Here is a 19,831-nt window from a genome sequence, read left to right on the forward strand (position 1 = left end):
AATTTATACATTTTTCTATTCTAACCTGAAACTCTACAATTTGACAAGTCCAATTTGGATATAATGATTCTGTAAACCACTTGAAAATGCCATATTAGGCAAAACATATGTAGTGGATAAAAACACTAAATGTGAACTGTAATACAAGGTATGTAAATAGTTTAGTGAAAATGTTTGTTTATAATCTGAATGAAAACATTAGAGACATTTAGAATTAGTCTTGGGTGCCAACTGTATGGGCCCAAGGAGTCAAGCTCTCCCTTAGGCCCCTGTTACCCTAAGGTGGCTAGCTACATCACTGGCCACGTGGCTAGCTACAGGTGCAAGTGTTACACTGAATCAAATGGAATCCTGTTACACTACAGCACTACAGTGGCTGGTGACGTGTACAAAAATGAGCGACTGGGTGGCTAAAACAGCCAAGTGCACGGTGGCTGTTTTTAACGATACAGTCACTAGCCTCCCGGCCCGTGGCTGCTCCGAGCTGTGGAAGTGTACTTTTTAACATTTTGTTATATGGTAGCCTGTTACACTACAGTGGCTGGCGACATGGCTAGCTACCCATTTTGGCGCACACTAGAATCCTGCTCTTTGGGATTGTACTATAGAACGTGCACTGTTCTTTTCCCTCTTCTTATTTTATTTAGAAGGAGAGCTAGTAACAACATGTACTCACTGTTTGATAGCATCATTACGACTAGAAAACTGAACTGCGTTGAACAGACTGTTGGCTAGGTGACCGGCGATGTGGCCAGCGTGCCAGACTCTGGCCATGTGGCTAGCAACGTGGCTAACCACCGTAGTATAACAGGGGCCTTACCGAAGTTTTAAGGGAAGAGAGATACACTTGTACCATAAACACATATAGATTTCAAAAAAACCATTTACACATTTTGAAATGTTATTGTTTATATTATTATTTAGAAGTGGGACCTAAAACACCAACTGGGTTTTAAACCTAGAATAGAGGAAAAAACCTAAAACAAGTGATGGCTTTACCTCACAATTGTATTTATTAAACATATTTGCCTTGATATATTTTCGTGAAAAATAATAGTTCTTGACATTTCAAAAAACATAACACTAGATTGTGATTTGGAACGACATGACCGAACAATATGTCAACGAACTTTTGGCATTTACTTCAATTTTTTTCAATGAACATTCACAATTTTTAAGCCTTACTGCTCACAAGTGGGGGTCAAATTCCCAGGGCTTTAGTAAAAACCCGAGATTTTGGGATTTTTCCAAGGCGATCCCGGAATAAATCCTGGAATCATATTATTTTATGATTTTAACTTTTTTACTATTTAAAAAAGTGTGAAACCCCTTTGCAATTTAACACAATTTTGCTGTCTTTCTAAGTAAAAAATATTATCACACAGAACTTTAATCACCTTTCTTTCTTATTTAAAGTGTATAAGTCATTCTAGAATTTATAATTAGCTATATACAAAAAGAAAATACAAGCAACGACACTCGCATGTAAAACACCACACTCAGCACTAAACTCGCTAAATTGCACAGCTGAATACTTCAACTACTGGGGAAACTAAAATAGTAACATGGAACCTGCGATATGAAAATAAAATAAATTTTTGTATAAATTAAAATAAAATGAAAATAAATAAAACTATATACTCAGTTCAGAACTTGATCTCCAAAACCTAGTTTCTGTAGTTCTGGACTAAATCTTGTGATTATTTCTAGTTTAGAACTAGAGATAATTCATAACTCCGAAACCCGCTCTTTAACCCAAATATTGCTTCTCAGTTCAATAAAAAATATAAGAATAAATAAACCTAGATAATATGGGGAGAAACAGCAGCAAAAATTGTTTGTGGACTGCAATAGTAGTTTACGCAACGATTGCGTTAAGTGAGTCTTTACGACACGAGTAGAAAATTTAAGGCGAGTGCCTTAAAAACTTCTACGAGTGTCGTAAAGACTATTAACGCGAGTTGCGTACACTACTTTACCTACGACCGTTTTTTAATTACTATCAATCTGGATTTAATTACTTACAATCACTAATGATAACTTTTTAGAGAGGTTATGTTTTCGTGTATTGTCATTGCCACTGAAAGTGATGCAACGACTTGTTGTATAATCAGCTGATTTCCTGTAATTACGTGTTTGTTAAACTTCGTTAAATATTACATTGCTAGCAGCATTCTTACCATAAATAATATTGTATCAGGTACAATTCGGCAAATATTTCATTTATTTTTGGACTTCCACCAACTTAATTAAGAATACGCGAGTATCAACATGAACAAGTCGGATCAACAATTAAATTGGTCAACTGATCAGCTGATCCGCTGATTAGTTGACGTTCGAAGCATTACAATTTTAATTCTTTTCTCTCAATACTTGAACCTCATTGGTTCGTTACCTGTGTGGATATGAGAAAACTATGCGGATATGAAATGAAACTATGCGGATATGAAAGTAAACAGCTGTAAAGTGAAACTTTTCAATTCTAAGAACTGGACTGAAATGGCTACTTTAAAAAACGGTCGTAGGTAATAGTTATTTGTGCAACTAGTGAGAAAAGTGAGCAATTGACTCACTCGAGAGAAATCCTTACTCACGAGCCGTAGGCGAGTGAGGAATGGTTTCTCGAGTGAGGCAATTGTACTTTGAACTCGAGTTGCACATTATACTTTTCCTACAGTTACCATAAAACCATAATTTATTACCATAATTTATGAAGAAACATAACCTATTTTTGCACAGTGAACTTTTAATATAACATTTAATGTGAAGTGACAAATACAACAGTACATCAGCTGACCAGCTGATTTACAGCCAGTGCTGCCAACGTATTTCGCGCCCATACGACGTTGCCTGCATGTTACGTGCTCACTATTTCTTACCTTCACGTTGCAAATCTGGAGTGAGACAAAGTAATTAGAGTGAGACAATGTTAACATTGTCTCACTGATGAGCGAATTGGCCACTTTGCTTTCTCAAATCAGTGAGAGAACATGTATATTGTTAGGTAACTGTAGGAAAAATAATTTATGATACACATAACAAATCATGTGCTTACACACCCATAGTTTAATCCAATTACAAAGATAAAATTATAGACCCTAAAATACAAGCAATCTTGTTGTTGTTGTTGTTGTTGGTGTGTTTATAGTAAATGTTTTATGCTTTCTGCTTCTGATATTATTATGAAAATAATACTTCAACTATTACCGATTGTCACGTTACGTTTGTTATATCAATTGCATTATTTGCGTTTCATACTTTGCCAAGATTTTAGACCTGAAGAGAAATATTGTAGTATAAATAATTCAGGAATAAAATATATCCATACCATTGTTTGCCAATGTTAAAGGATACAGTTACCACAGATGAACAGAATGATGAAGTAAATACAGGCCAAGATGCCAAATCCTCCGACACCGTGATATGCCTGGATTCCGTCGTACATCACTGCGTTCCAATCTTCACCAGTCAATATCTAAAAAAGGACTGATTTAACAACTAGATATAATAAATATATAACTTTTAAAAAAGTTTGCAAAAGAGCAAAGATAGGAATAAAATAAATAAAATATGTCTTCAAACACTATCTGATATATTGTATTTAAAATTATACTGTAAACATTTACAAGACGGTAAACAAATGTAAAAATGTTACAATTACGAACAGTTTTAACTAGTCATTATGTTTAACATAAAGCCGCATTTAGACCGGAGTTATTAACAAATATGAAATATTAAAATTAGCAACTTTTGAATATTATTAACATTTTATTTTGGTTTGTCACTTTTGTTATTAATATTTTTCTACTTCCACGTCAGTTTACACGACAATGTCACGTGAGTACTGAGTAGGATGTGTTTCTTGCTGCGGCTGCCTGTTTGATTAAGGCAAGAACTAAATATACTGTAGTGGAAGTGACATGTCTCAAGATTTAAAAGATGATGACATAGACTAACTCCTTTGTCGAGTGAGTTAGGGTGTGACGGGAGTTTCAAGAACTTCCTACAAATGGCTATTTTGACTTTGAATTTTTGATTCAAATGTTGGGTCACCAAATTTCCAAACAGGCACAAACTATCGGAAAGCAATACTGTAACAGTTAAGGAAAAGTTAGCAATGACATTGGGTTTAATAACACGGTTTAAGGTCCAATCAGAGACTCGAATTGGGCCTGACCAAAAATGATGATAAGATGACTACTACTTTATTCATAACACTTCCAGTTTTCTGAAAAGAGTCAACTGAAGCAATCATTGCGTTGCGATCAGGAAGCTGTTAAAATAAGTTACATAGTTTGATTCTTACCTGAAATACTGTCAACAAGCTCTGCCAAAAACTGTCAAAGTTTTGGCGAGGCTTATCATCTACAGCACCTTCAAAATTGAACTTTCCTCCAAAAACTTGCATCCCCAGTAGAGCAAAAATAACAATAAATAGGAACAATAGAAGCAGCAGAGACGCAATGGATTGGATTGAATTCAACAGCGATGCGACCAAATTTGATAGAGATCTCCAGTACCTGCAAAAGAGTAATAAGTAAATGGTATTCAAGTGTTAAAATATTTTACCTACGACCGTTTTTTAAGAGTTAACAAAAAATTACTTTTTAACTATTTAACAACATTATTAAAATTTTGCAATATGTTATCTCACCAAATAAGTGTTCATAATGATGTTCTCTAGCTTAAAAACAAAACGTTCAGTTTACTGGCCAGTGGGTAAGAAGGTTCCTGAAAACAATTTCCAGGGATTCCTAAATGCCGTTACTGGCCATAAATTAGTTTTACATCAGTTGGTTTACTCCAACGATCACATAAGACCGGTTATATGCACGCCTATCCAATTAACATTCTAGCAACCGAAGCACAGATGGCCATCTTGCCCAAGGATAGAAGCGCTAGTTGTTGATAAAAACGGCGCAAAAACTCAATGTTCCGCTTCCACATAACTCAGCATCTAGCCTATTTAGAGTAAAGGCATATGGTTGAATCTTTGAGTTACAAATTTGCAGTCACTGAATTCTTGAATAATATTTGTTCTGATTAAAGGCTTAAAAAGTAATATTTTCTATTTTAAATACTCAAGTAAAATCGGTTTATTTATATGAGTTTTGAAATGTGACATGAAAACGTTTAACAGCTGCTATTTTTTTTAGTTTTTGGTCAGGTAAGTTAAAAAACGGTGAATTTTGTTGATAAAGAGTAAAATTTTCTAAACCATATTAAAAAATGTTGTAACTGATGTAGTTTGGCTTTAGTTTGAGTTATATAAGAGGGGTCGTAGTTAAAGGAATATTCATAATGCAAAGCCATATTTTCACACATATTATTGAATATTGATATAAATTCAGATTTCATTAGTACTGGTCCGCCACTAAGGCTCATCACGACTGGCAGCCGCCATCTTGATACAGACTACTGAAATATCATTGCTTCTTGGCACGGCCAATGTGCTCCATCTTAGTCTTATGTGATCTTTGGTTTTCCAGACAGAGGGATTATCATTAGTCACAGTACACACTCAGTTAACCAACGGAATGCAAGTTCTAAAAGTTAACGTTGTCAATACCTTGAGTGGGACTAAGTAAGCAAGTAAACATTGAATTATATTTATAGGACAAAAGTCACATTGTGCAACGTCCAAACGTTTATTTCAGTTTTACAAGAACAGAGAGATGGAGATGACAAAGGGTCAAAATCACGAATTGAACAAACATTTTCTGAAAGGGTTCTAAAAAAACTCACTGAAGTTTGATACAGCCTAAGACAAAAGAGTATGGATTATGAGCAGTAGGGCCTAAAAAGGACTAACAAACAACATCACACTTTTCTTTTGTACTGGCTATGCAACAAGAAAGATGTGTGGATACTGCTGACCAACACTAGACAAACCCAGGTGAGAGTCTCTGTTTGTTTGGATCTGAGGAGGGAGCCATCAAGGAACAGTGCCATCACACATCAATGATTTCCAGATTAAGCCAAGCTTGGATACAAAAGATCTTTATAAACATCTGTGAATTTGTGTTGGTTCAGAAAAAATAGTACTTAGAGGAAACAAATACTTATCCATTTTCAACCCATATAGAAGCAGAGAAAAACCAATTAATTTACCAATTCTCTTTTTTTTTTTTTTTTGTCCTAGGACGCTAGGCACGAGCCTGGGATTGTTTTTCACATTACTTCAGGCTAGACCTAGGGGTTGCGGCATTATCACTTAGATAAATCCATTGGTGACTTGGGGGGGATCGAACCCGGGACCTACCTCACAGTATGAAAATCACATTTTGAGTTTACATTATATTATAACAATATATCCCATTCATTTATCCTACAGAAAACAGCTAAATGAAGTGAAATGGTCCATAACAAGTTCATAACTTGATACAAAACTCTATAATTTATTAAAGCTAAATTGAGTTGGTCTAATCACATTATAAGGTGTTTTTATGCTATGCTTAACACGTTCGCTGCTGCCCATCAAATGGCAGGCTCCAGTGCGGCGCAGCCCGCAGCGTCGAACAAACCCGATTGCCGGGCTATTGGCTTTCATATTTCGGTATGACGAATATAAAATAACGTGTGGTGATGTCCTGTTTTGTAGTTTGCTAAACACCCACAGTAGATGCCATTATTTTACAATAAAACAAAATTAATATAGCACAAAATTACAGTAAACAAACGTAATGAGTAAGTCAAAATCCACCAGGTATAGTTTCGGAATGAGTAACAATAATTACAAATGGATTGCACCACCAAACTGCCACTGTCATACACGAAGCACGGACAAAAATACTCCGACCTACACCGGAGTGCGGCTGTACTCAAACGGAATAAGTTTGGCGGGTGCACATTACCGCCCGGGCGGCGCGCCGCAGCGTGGCGGAGCGCGGAGCTACCGCCCGGGCGGTAGCCCGCAGCGAACGTGTTAAAAACCTTATCTTATGCTATGTACATTACACATTATGTTATGCTTTATACAAGTTCCTTCTAAGTAAATTTATCTAATTTTAAAATAGACGTGAACCAATGCAGATAAATGTTAAAAGTAAATATGTTTGAAAATATGAACATGGATTAATTTGAGGAGTTGGCTTGTACCATAGACAAAGAGAATTAAATATAGACTATCAGCCTTGCTGTGGTTACCATGGTTACCATAGGTTCCGGCGCACACCGCTGTAGTTTACGTAGCGCGTACGCCGTAACTACATGGCGCTCCAAGCGGTGTGCACCAGAACCTATGGTAACCGCAGCACAGCTGACGGTCTATATTTAATTCTTTTTGTCTATGCTTGTACCCTTATCCTCATTCCAAATCTGGGCTTGTTTGTATAACATTTAAAAATTGAAACATATAGACCATATATTTAAATTGTACCCCAAATTTTGAACAAATTCAGAAAAAGGGGTATTCAAACTACAGTAATGACGTAGCAAAAGATTCATGACACCAAATAAAAACCCCAAAATTATCTTGAAATATCTGTCCTTGGAGGTAAATCCTACAAACATTTAATTGGATATATATATATAATTTATTTATAAGATAATTTAAGGAGTTTAGATTAAAGTTTTTTTGTTGAAATTTAATGAAATATGGATTTAAGAGGTTATTACAAAAACACAAAATGTTTTCAGCACTTAAGACACCGATTATTTATTTTTTTAATAATACAGGCTTAGTAAAAAATGTTTAAGTAATGAATTCTTCTAAAAAGTGTAATTTTCAAATTTAGTTAGGTGATAAAAAATTAAAATACACAAAACGATAATAACAGAAAATGCTTCATATACTGTACCTTGATATTAACCTAATAGTAGTTTCAAGATTTTTCTAATGTCAAACAAATAGTTCTACAAATTTTTACAACAATTAATTTACAAACACAAATTACTTACTTGGTTACTTTAAAAACCCTGAGCAATCGTACACAACGCAAAACAGATACACCTAAAGGTGGCATCCAATGTGTTCTTGTTAAAACCATTTCTGAAATGCTTCCAATAACGACAAAACAATCAAAACGATTGAATAATGAAACAAAATATCCCTGAAACAAAGGAAAATTTGTTATTCGATGCTACTTTTAAATCCATGGTTTCTTTTAAAGTAGGTACATTTAATTGGAAAACTATACATTTTAACACCAAAACATAGAATATATTTTTAATAAAACAGTTTATTTATGACAATTTTATTTTTATTTAGGTTTTATTTTAATCATGAGTTGTTACTTTATTCAATTGAATCAATTGATACACTTAATTTAAAATGTGTAAATATTCATGTTCTTACAATAAATCTTTTAATACCAATGTCATATTACACTGGGAACCAAGCTTAAGGAACCTTCTATGGTTTGGTTATCTTACCTAGTGTAATGACATTTTCAATCAAACTAAGAATGTAATTTGTTTAAAATATGGTGTCAATAATAAATTAACAATCTTACCTGAAACCCTAAACTGTACATTTTTAAAAGCATCTCCAATGTGAAGAGGGCAATGAAAAACATATTTGTTGCCTCTGAAAAATAAAAGCAATAAGAGAGAGGAATGTAAAGATAACAATTTTCATGCAAAGACTACATTTCTTAAATAAGTAAATTGGAATTCCTGAAGTTTATTTTCTAATGAAATAGCACTCTCAATCTGGCACCTACAACACCTACCTTATTGGACGCAAGCTTGCACAATTATTTTGGTTGCGCACGCATGCACAAGCGTAATTCTGCAGTAAAACAGATCTATAAGTAAAACAGCGTAATGATGCACCTATAATCAAAATCTGACTGAGATCAACAGAAACAAGTGGTGACTTGTCCATTGCTGCTCACACTGTCCGCCACCAGCAAGTGCATGTTTGCGCAAGCTTGCTCAGACTCTGCACCGAAACAAAGATATTTGTTTCGTAGTTGCAAGCGTGCGCAAATGGCAGAATCTCAGTTCAGAGGTCAGTTGATTCCTGAACATTGGGTAGAGTAGAAGTGACGTGCTGTACTATGGATAGGGAAATTCTTGCCTGAAAAATTTGATTTCCTGCTTAGTATAGGTTTTTTATTGTCCAGTGTAATAGAAAGTCTCTGGTGTCATTTTGAAGTACCAGAAAATCTTGTCAGGTTGCCTTAGCAAGTCGTTGAAAGATTAGTGCATACTCTCCATCTTGCTCTCTGTCCACAAAATACTCGTTTTCAACTCGTCCCTAATATCTTGTTCATCCATGATAAAAACTCCTTAATAACACTTTCTAAAACAATGTCCTAGTCATCTAACACCACAATTTTAACTGACCTGATTATAGTAATTAAATTGCAACTCCTTGCTTTCAGTGTGAGCACATCGCTGTTCACGTAAGCTAGCGCACACATGCGCCACCAAATTTCTTGTGCAAGCGTGTGTCCAATGTGATCTTAGCCTTATAGATATGGGTCAACTAAATACTCCTCTCTTCTAAATGATGAGATAAAGAATGACATATAGGCCTCTACTGTTATATTGGGACTACAATCAAATATGCCAAAAACTGTATCTTTCAAGATAATTGATTAAGCTGGGGTTACAACATAGACACAGGCCCACTTTTATAAACGGGCAGACTGGGCATATGCCCAGGGGCGCCGGTGGTTGGGGGGCGCCCAGGGCGCGCCCTGAACCTCCGCCCGCACTAGGAAAAATAGGGTTTTATCAGCCGGGATTTCAAAAATAAAATGGGTGATTTCATCTTGTAGTTAAGTGATTTTCCCTCATTGCAAAAGTAAATAAATACAACAAAATTGAAAATACTCGACATTCAGGTTATAGGCCTACCTCGTGTAGTCAGGGAAAGGCAGGTAGCAGTGTGAACCGGGCGCACTCACTATACTATCAGAGGCAGGGCAGTAGGCCTGCATGGAGGAAGGAAATACCCTCCACAAATACATAGGTGTGCTATTCCTGTCGTATGCTGACGTCACTCGGATTGCAAACACCATTTTACCATTGAGAAAAATTATAAAAACAATAACAATCAAATCAAACAAATATATACTTATATGGCAATACATCAGCTGATTTTTTGTTTGCAATATGGGTGACGTCAGAAAATTACAGGAATAGCACGTAGTCCAGCTGTAGTCTACAGGCCTACGGTTGACGTGCCCCTCCTCTCCCTTCCAGTCCCACCCCCATCCCCAAAAGTCACAACTACCAACTACCGCGCGGCGGCCGTGGCGCCAGTCCAGTACACAGTAGTAGACTAGTAGTAGGACTCCTCCCTCAGTAGTCGTTAGGTTGTGTTCGTGTTGTGCCTACTGCACAGTCGTCAAATCAGTCACAACACAAGCTAAACTGTTACAGTCACTAGTCAGTGTTGACACTCACACTGCAGTTAGTGAACCAGTAATAAATAAATAGAGAAGTGTTGATACAAGTAAGTAGGCCTATAAACAGTGAAAAATGCATAAAAAACCTAGTGGAGCCGAGAGCCGCAAGCTGTTGGCTCAAAGAAAACAAACTCAAGAAGCAGTTTTAAAGAAAGTGAAATGTATTAACCAGTATTTCCACTGATACGGAATTGAAAACTCCCTCCCAAAACAAAACTGGTAAAAAAACACGCTATAATGTATAAATATATATATGCACGGGCCTATATTAGGAACCATGGTAAAAAAATACTCTCTTCGTAGAATCTCGTTCAATACGTGTGTAATGCATCGATCTCTATTATTACAGAGATCGATGGTGTAATGAACTGCATACTGTACTGTACTGAACAGTAATCAAATCACTGCGTAGTGCATTAAGCTATTGGCGCAGGGCAAGAGGCATTCGCATAGCAACTACTCTCAAGTTCATTGCACTAACCCCAATCACCAAACTAAAACATTTATCCCTCGTAACTCTCGTAAAATGCCACTAGCGTAAAAAAAACCTTTATAGTTACTGTATATATATAAGGGGGGCGCTGCTTTTGGGTTTGCCCAGGGCGCCACTCTCCCTTAACGCGGCCCTGCATTACAGTTAATGGTTAACATCAACTAATATTCAAATTTCATTTATACATCATCAAGACGTTAATAGGTATCTAGGTATGATAATGGAGTTTGATATCCATTTGCAGTAAAATTGAAAAACTCTAGGCCTAAACATATTTATGCCTTGGTAAAAATCTATCTATCAATCAGAATCAGAATCAAAATTCTCTATTCATATTGTGTGTACGTACATGAATAGTGTCAAATGTCAATTTCAGACTACAACTATTTTTTTTACATTTTTATTTCACTTTACAGAAAAGTAGAAATTGCATACAGTTTTATTGTTTTTTCCCAGCGGAGCACCTCAACCTTTTTTAGTCTTTTTTAAATTGAAAAAACTCTTCAAATGAATAATAACTCTTGCAGCAGATGATTCTTAACTAGTTTTTTTAATCATTTTGGTTTATTTTACTTTTTAATTTGGTAAGAAAATGGTTTGAAAATTTTGATCCCATATAGGTTCCCTTTTTTCAATAAAAGATGAGATTATGTTTTGATAAATTTATATCATTCTTATTTCTAGTGTCATATGAATGTACATTTTTTCTAATTTTCAATCTTTGTAGTTGGTTTTTAACATACATAAATTCTAGTATATATTGATCATAGACAGTCAAAAAATGTAGTTTTGAAAATTTATTTTTCACAGTTATTCGTTTGTCTAAGTATAGCATGATTATTATAGCCTTTTTTTTAGTTTCAGTACTGTATCTAAATTTTGTTTGGACGTTCCTCCATATATTGCCAGACCATAAGACAAATGGGAATGTATATGCGCAAAATATATTGATTTTTAGAGTGTCCAGGCTACATAATAGTGATATATGCCTCAAAACATATAACCCTGAGGAAATTTGTGTGTTATGAATTGTGTATGATAATCCCATTTAAGATTTGTGTCTACGTAAAGCCCTAATAAAAATTGAGTATGCTCAAGATCTTCTATATATTTTTAATTTCTAACAAAGATGTTTAATTCTGTTGTTTATTTCCTTTTTGAGGCCGAAAAAACGATTTGGTTGGCTTTCTGACAGTTTAAAAAAAAGTTTATTTTTAAGAAAATAGGATTGAACTTTACTCAAATTTTCATTACAGGCAAGTTCAAGATTTTGGTAATTCTTAGCTGAAATAATTAGGTTTGAATCTTCTGTGTACAACAATAACTGGCTTTTGGTTTCTATCTTTGGTTTTAAAATTGAGGGCATAACAAGGTCATAGAGCAGAGAAATAATAATGGTCCTAATATATAACCCTGAGGGACTCCATGTTTGATTTTTAATGTTTGTGATTTATTTTTAACAACTTGGTTTCCTTTTTTGAAACTATTTCAACATACAGTACTAAGATCTATCGGAGAGGTATGATTTAAACCATTTTAAAGGAACATCTGGCAGGCCCAAAACTTTAAGCTTCTTAAGAAGTATTTCATGACACATACCTTATCCCCCTTGTCAATAGAGTCAATTATTGTTTCCGCAAATCTCAGAAGAGCTGAAGTTGTTGATTTTCCTTTTTGGAAACCATGCTGTTCTTTGTCTAAAAGGTTATTATTTTGTAAATGCTCAAAGAATCTATTATACCCCACCCGTTCATATATTTTTGATAAAGCAGGTAAAACAGAAACTGGACAGTAATTACTTCTTTCAGTTTTTTCACCTTTCTTAAAAATGGGCACTACTTTAGAAATTTTTAAACTGTGAGGAAAAACTCCGGTTATTAAGGAACTGTTAACTAAATGTACTAATGGCTTTAACAAGGCGTTTACTGTATGTTTAATTAACTTTAAAGTAACTTCATTGTGGCCACTTGATAGCTTATTTCTTTTAGGGGAAAATATTTTTTTCAATCTCTGATTCATTAACTGGTTTACATTTTAAAGTATTCAAGTTCAATATGATTTATGTTGTCCTGCAAACCTATTCCATTGGGCAAAATTGAATTATTTGAGGCGTCCTGAACAATATCATCTACAGTAGACTCTTGATAATTCGAAATTGGTGGGCCAAGCATATCAATTTGAATTATCAAGAGTTTTGAATTATCAAGAGTTCGATTTATCGGGAGAAAAATAAACCATTCGAATTACAGAGAGTTTGTTTGTTTAATACATACAAAGGTACAGCACGTTACAATAAAACATCATACCGTATTTTAGTACACTTTTAAACAATCAACGGCTTATTTTTCAGTTACTGTAGTTGCAAAGAAATCTGTTATTTAGCGCTATATATTTCGCCAATAGCTGAACTATCAGCTGTCGACAACTACGTTTTTGCTCAAGGAGATGTCGCGCAAGTCAGCGAACTAACTCAGACTACTGCTCTAACTAAACAAACATTAAAACGTCCAACACTAGCCTACCATGGGAACAGGATGTACTGTACTGTATAGTTTCCTGTTATAACAGGAAGAGATCACTTCGAATTATAGAGTGTTTTGCCGACAAAACTTCGAATTACTGCGTGACTTCGAATTAAAGAGTGTTAACCGACGAAACTTCGAATTACTGAGTTACTTCGAATTATAGAGTGTTTTTTCGACGAAACTTCGAATTACTGCGTGTTACAAATTGACCTGCCCTCTATTTGGACTTTGAAATACCGAGTGTATCAAAATGCATGGTAAAAATTTGAAATATTGAGAGATTCTCTAGGGACTGAGCCTTCATTTTGAATTATCGAGAGTTTTGAATTATCAAGTGTTTGAATTACCAAGAGTGGACTGTATTACATTAATATAGTAATTATTACAAAAGTTTGAGATGCTCAGAGAATCACATATAGCTTCACCATCTATCTTTATTACATTGATTGCTCCTCTTAAGCTGTTAACATTTTTGCCTGACTCTTCTTGTATTATCTCCCAGGTTTTATTGCAGACATTTTCAGAGGTTTTATTTTTTCATCATAAAAAGTTTTCTTAGCCTTAACAAGTTTTATTCTTGTAATCTCCATCTTTTAATTTACAGTAATTAATTATATCATCATTACTTAACTCTAGCATATTTTGATAGTTCAACAACCTATATACTTTTTCTCCATCATCAATTCTTCAGTAATCCAGTTACTTTTCCTTTTATACAAATAGCTTTTGATTTTCTTTTAGCGAATTTCACTTATAGGGAATAAGCTATTACCATAGTACTCATGGTAAGACCTGGATCAGGAATAAGACCTGGAACCTATTGAACAAATTTTTAGCACAAAATTTCTCGGTCTACTAATAGATGGCAACCTAAATTGGAATGAACACGTGGACAAAATCATATCAAAAATTAATTCAGGTTTATGTGCCTTGAGAAAAATGGCAGATTTATGTAGTCAATCAACACGCAAACTAATATACCATTCCTATATACATTCCCATATATCATTTGGCATCTGTCTTTATGGCTCCACCAAACAAGAAAATCTTGATAAAATTCAAAAATTACAAAAAAAAGCAATTCGGATCATTAAAAATCTTCATCAAGAAGTATCCTGTAGAGAGCATTTAAAAATCTTCAAATTATTACAGTTTATGGACAGTATATTTTTGATACAATTATGGTTTACAAAACTTTGAATTCAAGCAAGCCATTAATAAACCATCCAACTCACCCATACAATACCAGAAATAAATCGGAAATCATACCCACTCATCACAGATTGCAACTCTACACCAAAAAACCATCATATGCAGGAGCAAAGTTTTTTAGAACTTTACCTAAAGAAATAAAAAAAGAAAATAATGTTAATAAATTTAAAATTAAGTTAAAAAATTGTATTACATCAAATCCTATTTATTCAATTGAGGAGTATAACCAGTTGTAAATATGTATTATAAGCCCTGTTAGCTATAAAGAAATGACACTATTCCGTTGTATGACTCATGTACACATTATGAATAAAGATTGATTTGATTTGATTTGATTTGATCAGGGACCGATTTACTTTTTCGTTTTGAGGTCCCAGAGGACAAAAACACCATCCCATCTGTTCAAATTCATATATATATGTATATATATATATATATGTCCGTTAGCACGATAACTTAAAAAAAATCATCAGATTTCGATGAAATTTGGTAGAAACGTGTAAAACTACATTTATTCGAACGAGTTCGTGAACCAGCATGATCGGACCTATGGGAACGGGGGTTTATGGGGTGTTTTATTGGGTAAAAATTTGTTTTCCCATTTTTGACAAAATAAACATAAAATTTTGCAACTTATTTTGAAACCATTCATTTTGTAGAGCTAAGAAAAACAAACAATTTAGTATATTGAAGCGTTGTTATGCGCCTCATAATTACAGAGAAAATTCAAAAAAATTGTAAATTTAAAATTCCCATGTTGTTTTTATGGAGAATAAGTAAACTTGTTGTAGTTTGCTTGTTTATGAACATATTTTGATCAAATTTGGAAAATGCATTTACTTTACTAAACTATTGACATTGACATTTACTAAAAACACCTTTTTTACCCTCCCTGTCGCAGCAAACCTACGTACTCGTTAAACTAATGCTATTTAAATAGGGAATAAAAATGTGATATTTTTAATGAGATATTTTATTGTAAATCCAATCAGGCAAATGGAAATTCACTTCGTCTGAGGGTTTGCTGCGGCAGGGGTATTTTTGAAATACTAAATTAAAATTATTTCGAAAAATTTTGTTAAATACATCAAACTTATTTTCCACTTTTGATAAATATAATGGAAGCCAGTTTTCATATGAAAGAATATTTTTTTTATATTCATATTATTATCAGAAAAATCTACATTCAACATATTCACTGGCCAAATTTAATTTCTTGTATTTGGATAATGTTAGTTTTAAAATTTGTCCATCATGATCGGAAAGAGATGTGATGATTCCAGTAACATGTGTCAATGACTTATATATATTCGTTAAAATATTATCCATAGCTGTGTGACAGTATTACAGGTTACACTTGTTGGAAAATTTACTAAATAGTTAAAATTGTAGCTTTTTAGGATGTTTTTTAAAGTTTGGACTTTATTTGTTGTATTGTATTGTGAGAGGGGTGGACTCGTGGTCCAAGCAGTTGAATCGAAGCTTATTGTGCATTCATTTGTTGTAAGTAATACATTAAGGTTGAAATCCCCAGCAATAACAAAATTTACTTCATCTTTTAAGCAACTAAAAGTTCAATTAACCTATCTAATCTACTTAAAAATTCTAATGTTTGTAATTGGGGCTTTCTGTAAACTCCTACCAGCACAAAAGGCAATTTTTCTATTCTATATTTAGCCAGACAACACTCAAAAAGCTATCCTCAGTCAGTTCATAAACTTTTTTTAAAGTTAAGGGTTTTGAGTTCAAACTCTTCTCCGACAGAATCATCACACCACCGCCGAAGGTGGTTGTACGAGAGTATGCAGAAGTAATAGAAAAGTTGGGTTAATTAAATCTTTCTATTTAATTTTCTTTCATGTTGTGTTCGGTCCAAAAAATGATATTGGGTTTAATTTCTTCTAAAACAACTTCTAATAGTTCTTTCCGTTAATTTAAATGTTGAATATTTTGACAAAAAATTGAAAATGTGTTTAGTTTGTTGCTATTTTTTGAGTGATTTTTAAAATTTAGTCTGGATCCTTGAGACCTGTCGGTGAAGAGTTTAAATCCGTTCCAGACAGGATCTAGTGTGGTTGATTACTTAAACTTGACTGGGTCGAACTATAACTATTACTTTTAAGAGTATAAAGTGCGCTGTTGCACGACGACCAATCCCATGATGTCCAAAGCTTGTTGAAAGATTATGTTTCTTGCAGTTACTGTACTTTTGGACATGATGAGATTTGGACGTCGTGCTACAGTCGAATAGTTTATATTGGACGTCGTGAGACAGCAGACACTGACTTAAATATCAATGGACGTTGTGACATTTGGATGTCGTGCAACACTCCCACCCCCTTGACTGAAAAACATATTTCTCTTTGTATTTTATTTTTATGGAAAAAAGATTACTTATTTTTTGTTTAATCTCCATACGTGTAAAAGCATTTTTTTTCTTTTTAGGTACTATTCAATCTATCTTATGAAGAAAGATTATTTGATTTTTACTTTCTAATTCACAGTGACATATCTTTCGATTTCAGTCAAAACTGTCTTAGACATAAGCATCAAGAAATTAAATAGAATGTTTTAATACACGATAGCATTTCAAAGATATCATAAAACATACTTATAAAGCCCGAAGATGCTCTACATTTTGAAAAATCTTTATATAATACTAATGAGGATTCTCACCTTGGAAATCATCCAGCCAATCAGGCTGTGCATAATGCTCGGTGGCCAGCACTCCGGTATTGAGGAAAACCAGAATTATGATCAACCAGTAGAATGCCTGCGACTTTACAGCCTTTCTACATGCTCTTCGCATTCTTCTGTTGACTCTGAAATTAGCAACGTAATTTTTTTTAAAGTAGCTTCTTAGCAAAATAAATATTTAAGTGTGTTGTAGATCCTCAATACTTTATCCCAATTACATGATGTAGATTGTTTGTGTTGTGTAGTGTTCTTACACTGTAGGGGTATTAGGAAGTTAAATAAATACAACAGTTTGAACCAAATACTGTGCTAATGACCAAACGGGCAGGAGCCATCTCAGGATGAAACCTGGGCAATAACTGAGGTAACAGGTGACAGTTTACTTGGACTGTTGGGTTATTAGGGAAGTGGCGTGACCTGGTTTACTTAGCAATACTTTATTAAAAATAATATTATTACAGTAGAACGTCCATAATTTGGATGTCAATAATCTGGACCATCAATAATCCAGATTTGTCCCTAGCAAGAAATAAGATTTCCTACTGTCTGCCCTTGCACTAAGCTCTTTACTTTAGAGTGGGCGATGGGAGAATTTGTAGGGTCTGATGTTTTAACTGTACACTGTATACATGTTTCTATGGACTAAATACAATAAAGTGGTTGAACATGTAAGCTTTCAGCAAAATATGTTTTCAATTCATCTCACTTTTAGTCCCTTTACAGTAACTTAAATTTAAAAATTACAATTTTACAGAGTTTTTTTTATTCAAATGTGTGCAAGCTGGCCCTTTTTTTAGGCGATTTTGGTCCAAATTGATCCGGATACTTAGTTGGTGTACAACTATACCTAGAGGGATTAAAGATCAAAGAATAAATTTGGGGTTTGCCAACATGGACGAGTAAATTTCTAATGTTCTTAACAATTTATATGTATATAAAGATATGACAGTTTCTCACATAAATGGACTTACCCAGGGCGAGTGTTGATGTAAAAATGTATCAGTCCCGTCCAAATACATTACTTTGTTTGAAATCTTTTAAATGCCTACTATGGTACTTAAAACGATGCCATTAAAGTTCATTAAAAAAACCAACAGCACAAGTGGTAAGGAAAGTGTTCAGACATAGGTCTTTTTAATTGATCTCCAGTGGAGTGTTAAAATGACCGCTGTCATTGCACTGTCCCGCCGTCATTGCATTGTCCCGCCGTCATTGCATTGTCCTGCCGTCATTGCATTGTCCCGCCGTCATTGCATTGTCCTGCCGTCATTGCATTGTCCCGCCGTCATTGCACTGTCCCGCCGTCATTGCATTGTCCCGCCGGTTGTGAGGTACCTTCCTGTGATCCAGTTTTCCCAAAAATCACAAGCCAATTTAAAATTTACCAGGTTTGTGATGTTTTCAGCAAAGGAGCATCAGTGGGGGGCCCGTGAGCTGGGTGTCCCGCAAGCCTTGATCGGGATTTTTCGGGAATCTTACCAGGAACCGGACCTGCGACGGACCCTGCCGAGTATTGTCAAGAAATTTCAAAAATGATCAAATCTAAATGTCTTCAGACAACGTTGTGCGTATAAAACGGCAATAGCCATTATTTTTTAGATAGCAGTATTTATTATTTAATATCGTGGTACGAAGTAGGTGTATTGTTTCTCATTGGTAATAAAGCAGCTATCGCTTGCTACCTCGGGCAACGCGGTGACTTGACGTTGCTGGCCGGCGAAAAGATAAGAACTTCCGGCATCTGGTCCGGATGAATAACAGTAGCATCATGTGAACAAATAATTTTTCATTTGTGAATCCTCATGTTATTCGTTGTCGTTACTTGAAGTTAAATTTTGGATTGGTGGATCTATTGCATGCGGTCTAAGTGGCAAATGTGAGAAACCATATTATAAACATTTGAGTGGTGCTCAAAAAATAAAACTTCAGAAAGAAAAGACAGGTAAACTACAAAAGATTGATGTTTTTTTTAACCAATTATACAAATAACTCACTTAGTACATTTCTAATGTTGAAAACAAAGTAGTTTTCAGTGATGGGGAAATTTAACAAAGAAGTACAACCATTGGGGAACCAGAAAAATATACAGATGATAACAACGAAACTACTGATATTTCCAATATTAACGAACAATGCGATGAGGTTAACATTGACACAACGCTCCAAGTAACATTGTTTTTTTTCCGGAGCCCGTTTCTGTGGAAACTAAGGAAAATGTGTTATCCAAGGAACCTTGCCGTCCCTTCCCAAAGGATGCTGTATCCAAGCTATCATTTAGATCGGAATACTATAGTTACACAACATTAACTGGACAGAAGGTGGACAGATACTGGTTGTGCTACTCTACAAAATTAGATGGTGCTTATCGTGAGCCATGTTGGTTATTTAGTAACAGTCCAGAATCAACGTCTTGGGCTACTGGGATTCATAAGTGGCAAGGCCTAAAAAATTAAAAAAAAACATGAATGTAGCAAATCACATTTAAATAAGTGCAAGGTTTATATTTTGTGGAAGAAAAATAAAACCATTGTCGACCAACTCTC

The 19,831-nt window shown here is 34.6% G+C and overlaps 1 protein-coding gene across 13 annotated transcripts in view; it reads right to left on the reverse strand.

Annotated features, from left to right (window-relative positions):
* Positions 1–19,831, reverse strand: part of LOC129005578 (muscle calcium channel subunit alpha-1-like) — a 304,273-nt gene that overhangs the window by 146,805 nt on the left and 137,637 nt on the right. For all 13 annotated transcript variants that reach the window (XR_008491839.1, XM_054434499.1, XM_054434502.1 and 10 more), the window contains exons 11-15: positions 17,268–17,413; positions 8,454–8,527; positions 7,900–8,051; positions 4,307–4,520; positions 3,355–3,475 (exon numbers count right to left, since the gene is read on the reverse strand). Coding sequence is in view for 12 of the 13 variants with exons in the window: in XM_054434499.1 (XP_054290474.1) it covers positions 3,355–3,475; positions 4,307–4,520; positions 7,900–8,051; positions 8,454–8,527; positions 17,268–17,413 (707 nt within the window). In the remaining variant the exon portion in view is untranslated. The remainder of the gene's footprint in view (positions 1–3,354; positions 3,476–4,306; positions 4,521–7,899; positions 8,052–8,453; positions 8,528–17,267; positions 17,414–19,831) is intronic.

The sequence above is a fragment of the Macrosteles quadrilineatus genome, unplaced genomic scaffold (genome assembly GCF_028750875.1).
Source record: "Macrosteles quadrilineatus isolate MER2022 unplaced genomic scaffold, UCM_ALF_1.0 Scaffold_24__1_contigs__length_1734639, whole genome shotgun sequence".
Classification (NCBI taxonomy): Eukaryota; Metazoa; Arthropoda; class Insecta; order Hemiptera; family Cicadellidae; genus Macrosteles; species Macrosteles quadrilineatus.